At 40.6% G+C, this 9,355-nt stretch overlaps 1 protein-coding gene across 4 annotated transcripts in view; it reads right to left on the bottom strand.

Annotated features, from left to right (window-relative positions):
* The window catches only part of sytl2a (synaptotagmin-like 2a), a 48,600-nt gene that overhangs the window by 2,787 nt on the left and 36,458 nt on the right, over positions 1 to 9,355 (bottom strand). For 3 of the 4 annotated variants that reach the window (XM_014020349.1, XM_014020347.1, XM_014020350.1), the window contains 9 exons: positions 8,493 to 8,594; positions 8,109 to 8,176; positions 7,935 to 8,021; positions 6,816 to 6,973; positions 6,608 to 6,710; positions 3,666 to 3,827; positions 3,492 to 3,588; positions 3,307 to 3,412; positions 2,666 to 2,871 (listed from right to left, as the gene is read on the bottom strand). In XM_014020349.1, coding sequence (XP_013875803.1) covers positions 2,666 to 2,871; positions 3,307 to 3,412; positions 3,492 to 3,588; positions 3,666 to 3,827; positions 6,608 to 6,710; positions 6,816 to 6,973; positions 7,935 to 8,021; positions 8,109 to 8,176; positions 8,493 to 8,594 — 1,089 coding nt within the window. The remainder of the gene's footprint in view (positions 1 to 2,665; positions 2,872 to 3,306; positions 3,413 to 3,491; positions 3,589 to 3,665; positions 3,828 to 6,607; positions 6,711 to 6,815; positions 6,974 to 7,934; positions 8,022 to 8,108; positions 8,177 to 8,492; positions 8,595 to 9,355) is intronic. The other variant, XM_014020351.1, reaches the window with a different exon arrangement.

Genomic DNA, 9,355 nt, shown 5'->3' with positions numbered 1-9,355 from the left:
TCTGACTGCTGCAGGGGCGTGTCTTAGAGAGAGGCTTTTATACCAGAACACAGCCACTGTGACGAAACTGTGGAGAAGACTTCCTCTTACATCCACAGTTAATCCTGTTGGATGTGTTTGGTCCTTCTTGGTGGTATGCGGACATTTCCCTGGGTAATGTGGCTCTTGATATATCACAAAGACTTGCTGTCTTAGTCACAGATGCACCAGCAAGACCAACAACCAACAATTTGTCCTCTTTTGAACTCTGGTATGTCACCCATAATGTTGTGTGCATTGCAATACGGATGTGGAACCTGAGCTTAGAAAAGACGTTCAGTACCGGTTGACCCACACTTTGATATAAGTAAAAGTCGTAGTAACATACTAATCTTTCTTTCCTCCTTTCCTTGTTCTTAGTTTGCCAAAACCTAAGCTAAAAGTGCCAGTAAAATTGTTTGGTTGTTAACATCAGAACTGACGTTTTACTGTTCTATATAAGTAATCTGAGTTMATGTGAATTGAAATTTGGACGCAGGTTTTATCTCATTTAACTCTGATGCTTGTTATAGGAATAACCACAATCAAGTGTAACTTATGATCTGTTCAATTTGCGTAAATAAATGATTGCATAGTCTTTTAAGAATCAACTTGAACTCGTCTGAACGTTCACTTATTGTGTCACTTTTCACTTCGCACAGTCAAGATATTCACAAGTAATGAGAAATACCTTGGTAAAAGTTTCCTCATAACCTTGTGTATGAGAGATGTGGGAAAAGCTTAATTCACCTTAAGCTCACTCTTACAGAGCAAAACTGTGCTCTTACCCTGCTGATTGAACCTTCCCATTCTGCTCTTACTGGTGCAATGTGCAGTTAATGAAGARTGGCCACCAGACTGGTCCAATTTAGCCATGAAACCTCCCACACTAAAATGACAGGTGTTTCTGTTACATTGTCTAACCCCTGTAWATCCTGCATTTGTTTTAAATAAAAAATGTTTTAGTGACCTGTAAAATGTTGTTACCTGTGATCTTGTGATCTTGTTGCTATAGTGTTGACAATTTATGGCAAAAAGTGTCCTTTTTTTATATTCTTTGTGTGACTGTCTGCTGCATCAAATTTTTACGCCCATCCATGGATGTTCTGAGTCAAGACTCAATGCAGAGCAATGGCACRTGTGTGGTGCACAATAAGTCACGTGATGTCCAATCSAGTAATACAGATCAATAAACTGATCTTTTAAAGATGCATGGTGTGGTAGAAGCTGAGTCATCAGATTGGGTATAATCTTTGTTAGGTGATGAGTGATTTGCATTTGTTCAAGGAATGCTACAATTTTCTTACAKTTTTTTATTCATGTCTGAACAGAAAAAAGCTTGACAGTTAGAAATTTAAAGAACTGGACGGCTATGAACAATATTCATCACATCATCAAGGTGGTATTTCACTGGGCTGCTAATACAGTAGTTTGGCAAACATCACTCCTGGGAGTCTCTGTGCAACAAACATTTCTTAATAAACAGTCCCAGGGTTATTGTGGACATCTAACTGAGTTTTGCTGCAAGTGTTTCTGACCCATCTCTATCGCCACATCTGTATTTTGACTCCTGCCTGGGAACTCTGGCTTGACTGAAAACATGTCAAGTAGGGGTGCACTGATTTGCAGTTTTCTGGCTAAACTCCGACCACTYATCTTTAAAAAGTCTGACCTGCCGATTCCAATTTTGGCCAATACTAATTTTTTAAACAGCTGACACCATCAGGTGTTAGAAGGCCACAAAACACCTTCAATGTTTCATTCTTATTCTATTGGAAAACATGGAACAATACCCTTAAACAATACAAACTTGTTTTAACTGGACATCAGGTAGTGCTCACAGCACAACAAAAGGGGACAATGACTGATTTTCAGACRTTTGTGGAGGTAGATGAGAAGCCAACCTTTTCCACCAATCTTATACACTGTAGGTATCGGTCAATCTTCGATCTCCCAAATCTAAGGAAATCGGTGTCAATAAATCGGCTGGCTGATTTATCATGCACCCCTATTGTCTAAAAACTATCCATCCATCCATTTTCTGTACAAACTTATTCCTTTCAGGGTCATGTGGGTGCCCGTATCCAGCAGTCACAATGCGAGGGGTGTGGTACACCCTGGACAGGTCACAAGTCCATAACAGGGCCACACAGAGACAATCATTCACTCTCTCACATGCAAACTCTARCCAGAAAGGTCCCCGGACTGGGATTTGAACCAGCYACCTTTTTGCTGAGAGGCATCAGCTCTACCAYCTGAGCCACSGTGCCACCAGTTTAAAAACTAATCAGATAATTAAAAAGATAATTGAACTGAATTGAAAAACTTTTCCAAATCTGCCCATCTTCACTTAAAAAGTGCACTCCCACAGACTGAATCACAAAGAACCAAGGTGGGCAAAAGAATAATGTAAACAGTGATCTGTGAAATGAAAATAGGCCTGATTTTCACAACCTGTTCGCTCAGAATGCAGCTACACAGCTTGTTGGTCATTTAGTTGCAAGCGATGAGAATTCAGTTAGACTGCAGCTGAAACTTTCCGTTTTCTCTTTTTTAATTTTCCACAACTCTGTCTCCAGCGAGTCAGCCAACAGTCATAGCTTAGTGAGATACCACCTTAAAGGAAACAGAAACAGTAAAGTCCAACCTGTTCCCAAGCCAAGCCTCACTCCACCTATGAAGTGGTTGCTCAGTCGCTCATGGTCCCACACTGTGAGCTCCACACAGGTCTCTCTGAGGTCCTGTGGTCTGAAGCCATCATACACCATTGTGTGGTTGAACAAGGGGTTGGCTGTCTTCTTTACCACTCGGGTTTTTTGTCGGCTTGTCTTGCTCACATCAGGAAGAACGACGCTGCAGTGGGATGGAACCAGGACACACCCAAGTCAGAACAAAGATACAAATACCAAAAGTTGTCAGACCAAGGAAGGAACCAGAACAAAAGGAACAGGACAGAACCAAGGCAAACATTAAATAAAACTGAGTCTGTTGTCTCTGCCTTCTTTCTGCTTCTCTGTGAATTTTGTARGTTTTACTTACAGCTTTTTCTTTCAAGTATTTTAATTTATTTTGAGTTTGTGTGTCTAGGTTAAATCACTCCACTGATGGTGACACYTGTTCATAACTATTTTCTTTTAATATTTGATTATTTCACTAACTAAATTTTAGTCACTGGAAATAAACCGTATCATTGTGAAAGATAACAAAATTGATCAAGTCAACATTTTTTCTAATCACATTTTTTTGGTAAAAATGTTCGAATAAAAGTTTGAAATGTTGATAACAAACCATTTGACAAATGGGTTGATGGCGACTCCTCTGACTGGAGGAAGGTTCCTGCAGTCTTTCACCCAAACCATCAGCTCACCACCATCRAGCCCAGAATTACTTTTGCCTACGAGTAAAAACACACAAAGTGACTCAAGGAACAAAACTAATCAGAGAAAATGAGGATATTTTAATCATCAGCTCACTGTGAAATGTCTGTGCCACAAATTTCAGAGCCACTCTCATRTGCCCCCAGCTGCCTGCTAGAGGTAAGGTTGATGGAGCTGGGATTTCTGATGGAACCTGAAAGAAGCAGCTGAAGTTAAAAAAAAGTCTAAGCCTTCCTGCATTTTAGACACAACGCACAAACAAGCCTTTACCCTGCTCTTTAAAGTGTATTCATTGATCTCTGTGTTATTGAAATCCCACTCAGACAAATCCAGGTCCACCTCCCCCAGAAAGCTGTTCCGCCCAAAAGAGTCGTTGTGCCACACCGAGACGTTCAAGGTCTGTGATTTCAAATCAGCCATCGGGATTTTGAACTGTTAAAAAAGGCAGAAGATTATAGACAGAAAACTTCCATGGTTGTTTCAAACTGGATTTTGGTATTTGTTGTGTATTTGTTGTTAATTAGTCAGAATTTTCCTTGAGTTAGATATTTTCATTTGTTCAATATGTTCATACAGTATATTGATACTCACACATGCAAAGCCAGTGTGTGTGTGTGTGTGTGTGTGTGTTTATAAATTGTATATAATATTATGGGCATAATGACTGCACCCCCTGTCACTCCACCAACACACTACTCTAGTGGGACTTATAACAGGTGGAGATGAGTTGGCATACAAGGACGAGGTGCAYCAGTTGGCAATGTAGCGTGCCTGGAACAACCTGTTACTCAAAACTGGAAAAACCAAGGAGATGGTCATGGACTACAGGAAGAGCAAGGRCGCCCCTGCACCAGTCTACATCAATGGTTACAGCAAAGAAAGGYTTCCCCCACTTCAAATTCTTGGAGATCTACGTCTCATCAAACCTCTGGCCCAGCACCAACTCCACTTCCTGAGAGCATTCAGACAAATCAGCTTGGAGACTAAGCTGTTGGTAACCTTCTAWCGRTCCACCATAGAGAGCATGTTGGCAACTGTAGCTGAGTAGTAAGATGAGCTGTCCTACAATGAGTTAGTCGGGGGTTCAATTCCACCTCTATTCAGCTGCATATCGAKGAGCCCTTGGGCAAGGCAGTTAATCCCCTCTGCCTCTGATATGTATGAATGTGATTTAAAGCARTGATTAGTTTCTATAGAATGATTTATCTGGGTTAGCTTTGTAGAGAGATGTCGTAAAGRGCTGTGTAAAAGGGTWAATGAGGACACTGTAGTYTTGTAAAGTGCTTTTAGTCTTAGRTGGATATAAAGGCACTATATCGATCATGTACCTCAGGGAATCTTGTGGGGGGTACTCRGGCAGTATGGAGTACCAAGCCCTTTGATATGGGCTGAGTCCCTGTACAACCAGTGTCAGAGCTTGGTCTGCATTGCTGGTAGTYTGTCGGYCTCGTTTCCAGTGAAAGTTGGACTCCGTCAAGGTTGCCCTTTGTCACAGATTCTGTTCKTAACTTTTATGGACAGAATTTCTAGMCARAGCCAAGGTGTTGAGGGGATCCTTTTTGGTGACCTTAGGATTGCATCACTGCTTGTTGCGGATGATGTGGTCCTATTGGCGCATAAAATCGTGATCTCAAGCTGTCACTAGAGCTGTTCACAGCCAAGTGTAAAGCGGCCGGGATGAGGATAAGTGCCTCCAAATCCGAGACCATGGTCTTAAGCTGGAAAGGGGTAACGTTCCTTCCCTTTTTATCAGGGGAGAGGTCCTACCCCAAGTGGAGAAGTTTAAGTATCTCGGATCCACTTTGCCTGCTGATGGTGGTCAGAGGTTCTGGTGGCGCCGGTGCATGGCAACACTTAAAATGTTGCCACCTCTGTCAGTGTGCCCCAGGACACACTGACAGAGGTTCATGTTAAAAATACCACCTACTTTTAGARGAAGTTACCGCCCACAGAGTGAGGACACAAGTTACAGTGGAAAACCACCTKCACTCGAGTAGAACCAATCCAACTAGAACTGAGTGGAGCTGCAACTGGAATGGGTGAATGCTCGAAGTGTAAGGCGCCTTGGAGRCCATGTGGACTTGATAAGGCACTATATAGCACTATACAGCGTTGGTGACTATTCAGGTCACTTCCTGACCAATATGAAGGATTGCCATGCTCTCAGTACTCAAACTTTTTTGCCTTGTGRGAGCTGGACTCGGTGTYCAAGCGGTTCTGCTGAGGYTCGCGGGCCGGCTGTGGTCCCTGGACTTTGCTGMCCAGATGGAATTGATCTTGGAGAAGCTGATAGCTRGGCTCGGCGCGATTGCCCACACTATTTGTGATTGGATTCGCCACCTTGAGATGTACCAGCGGACATTAAGACTGATGGAAAATTGTTATTGTCTGCCTGGTCYAAAACAGTTTCTTCTGTTCCCAAACAACTGATTACAGATGTGGCTCTCCTACATGGCCTTGAAGAGCTGTGGAARTAAATTCTCCTGAGTGTTTATGTCGATTGATGGTCTGCCCCCCACCTTTCCCCCCCTCACTCCCGTCTGTGATCTAGTTCCTGCAGCAAGCTGAGGGCCGCACAGAATGAACAGTTAACATCCATATTCTGAACTATGGCTGCGRGGGTTTTTGGGGACTCGATACTTTGGGCTCATTTTTCAGATATTCACACAAGTGCATACAACCCTCATGGCTTCAGATACACGCACCCCTAAACTCAACCAACTTCCCTGGCTAATACTAAATGTGCTCTATGCAGATTTATTTTTATAAACACCATAATGTGTCACATTTCATTGATATAATATGATGTCTTTTTTTCCTCATCTATCCTTGTGTGGTTTTTAGTTTTTCTTTTAAGGGTTGCGCCTCCTCATGATGTCTTCATAATGATGATCCTTGCTCTGTGCAGGGGTCTGTGGCTGCATGACCCAGAGCACCTGTTCTCTATGTTTGTTATGTTCTGTCTTCTTGTTCTGAYCTGTAATTTCATTGTGCTCTGTACAATGACAATAAAGGTCTATCTTATCTTATCTTGTCTTGTCATGTCTTGTCTTGTCTTGTAAGTTCAAGCAAAAACAATAGAATCACTCAAGAAATTTGAATAACTCAACAATATTTGAGTTTTATTTTTAGATTCTACTTTTGCCAACAAACAGGTGTTAGTTCTTAAATGAGAGATGACCCAGAAAGCTGTAAGAGTATAGGCTTGTTACCTTGAGGATTTCATTGTAGGATGGGTTTAATGTCTTCTTTCTCACTGAGGTTTTTCTCTTGCCAAGTTGAGTTTTGTCAGGAAGGATGTAGCATTTCACATACCTGCCAGAACAGCACAGTTTTAATGRTGTCAACATGTTTCAGACTTTTATAAAATCATATTTTCCACACAGATATTTCTTTAAAAAGTTGTTGTGGAGTACTCACGGGTCAGAACGGTTCTTTTTAGGGTCTGCAGTGGCCAGAGCCCTACAGAGTACCACAAAMATCTGGAGTTCTCCAAGCTTTTGAATGTAGTTCACTGCAAACTGGATGCTTCCTTGGACGTTAATGTCTGCAGAGATGCTGCTCCTGCTGCTGCTCATCTGCTCAGACATTACACCACAGAGGAGAGACAGGTGTGGTCGTAATTTCTCARGGGCTGGTGGTCAGTGGATTCACAAGGGAGGTTTTTTAATGTTCCAATACTTTTGAGAAGGTCCTTATTTCCTTGTGTGAGTGGCAGGAGCTCTCTGTCCTGTCACTTGTATTTTGAACATGTGTGAAAATTTGTGCCACAAACCTTTTTCCAAATTGTCCCAGAGTCATTGCAGGGCTCTGAAGCCGATSTCAAACCCTTCTGGAAGCTCCCTTGTGAAGGTCATTTACCAAAGTCACAGCCCAGTGAGACACACCAKCTTATAGTCTGCCTCTGCAAATTCAGTCTTAAAAATTTGGGGGCTGCCTTGCCAAGGGCCAAGCTAAGTATGGATGGAGGTGGACAACAAAATAATGTGCAAGGTCTAGGTTACATTTTTGAATGCCTTGCACTCTAAAATATGGGGTTGGGGGGGTTTGTTTTATTTATTTATTTTCAAAAGTTGATGGCTCAAAACACGGTTTTCCAGTCATTTGGTTGCAAACCCTCAGGATTCAACAAGACTGAAATTTTGCCTATTTTCTTTCATTTTGAGTTGCCAACTAGTTCCAACAGTCCCAGTGAAATCCTACCTTTAGAGCTTTTTGATTAAACTTTGGTCAGGTCGATCACAGGACCAACACATAACCACCTCAGTTAATSAAAGATTCATTGCCTTCCTTATGCATTACCAATTTGAATTATGATCTTCTTGCTTGGTGGACTGATTTCTTACAGATACCTACATTTGAAAGAATATATTAAAAAGTCAAACTTTCCCTTTATGTCATGTAACGTAATTCCTATCAGATATGTGTTGTCTATGCTGTATTTCCATTTTATTCATCATTTTGTGAATTATAATTTCATTGCCTTAATCCAGAATTCAGACTTCTTGAGATATTGRATATGGCTGTATGTGGACGTACAGATGACACGGAGGCCAATCTTGATGAGAGATGTAGGTCAGACAGAGAACTGCTGGGGTTTTTCTGAAAGGTGATGTCATTGTCTACCTAATAAAAACAAGAAACAAAAAAAAATCATTGTGTTCAATAAAATCACTGAACAGTATTAATAATCAGCGTACAACAGTGATTAACCTCATCCTTCTGAAGATCAAATGCAGAACAACTGTTTGGCATCGTCCTTGACTTGGTGGGCGCAGACGCTAATGATGTAAGGACACGACAGAAGAAACAAATGGTGTTTAATTAGAATGTTTAGAARCTCACAAAGATTTTGACTGCAGAACTGACAATCTGGAATTTTCCTTTTTCCTAGAAAATGAGAATGAAATTCTATKAGGCTATTTTTATTATTTTTTTGCTAAATTTATTTAATMTTAAGTATTTTGTATTTATCCTAAATATACAAGTTTTGGACTTAATACCATTACAAAAAAAATATTTGAAAAGATGACAGACTGTCACACAACAGTACAACATGATTTTAATAACATATCACAATATTAATTCTTCTGTTACTTGTTTGTGAGGTGAGATTTTCCAAACTTTTGGATGAAGACATGTTCCGTGAAGATAATCGTTTTAGTGCAGAAATGAGAGGGCTAGAAATGTCACCATAACCTGTTGAACAAGATCATTTTACTTTGGTCAAAAGTTTCAAGCCATTATAAAAACATAAATATTTGACATAATCCTTAGAGTATGATCAAGTTGTTGTCTTGGTTTGCCTTTTTATGGTGAGTGATTAGAAAAAGACATATTGTTAAGAAGATCAATCTTTATATTAGTAGGTAGCTTATCTTTTTATAAACATGCTGAGTCTGAAGAAATCAAAACCTCACTTTTTTAGTTAGTTTAAGATGATGAGTATAGATTTTTATATACTTTAAAACTTAATTTCTGAAGTATATATACACATAATATTTATAAAGGATTTGTAATATTATGTACTACAGTTAGAAATCTGAGAAAAAATGATTAGTTGAGACACAGCAAAAAGCTGGACAATTTTTCATAGTCATGGTAATTTGCCTGTGTGTGTGTGGGGGGGGGGTGGTTTTCGCTACATCGTGGGAACCATTTTCCTGAAAAAGGCAGCCACGTGGGGACCGCATCGTGGGAACCAATGCCCGGTCTCCACGAGTAAGGATGCTAATTTTGGGTTGGGGGTTCGGTTTAGGACCAAGGTGTGAATTGAATTTAGGTTCATTTTAGGGTCAGAGGTACCTGTGATGTTATTTTTAGGGTAAATGGTCAGGGTTAGGATATAAGATTACCAAAAAACTGAATGGAAGTAAATCAACGGTCACCACTGGGATATAAAAACAAACCTGTGTGTGTGTGTGTGTGTGTGTGTGTGTGTGTGTGTGTGTGTGTGTGTG

This window comes from Austrofundulus limnaeus, unplaced genomic scaffold (assembly GCF_001266775.1).
Source record: "Austrofundulus limnaeus strain Quisiro unplaced genomic scaffold, Austrofundulus_limnaeus-1.0 Scaffold249, whole genome shotgun sequence".
Classification (NCBI taxonomy): Eukaryota; Metazoa; Chordata; class Actinopteri; order Cyprinodontiformes; family Rivulidae; genus Austrofundulus; species Austrofundulus limnaeus.
The sequence above is the reverse complement of the archived record's forward strand: the minus strand, read 5'-3'. Positions and strand labels throughout refer to the sequence as shown.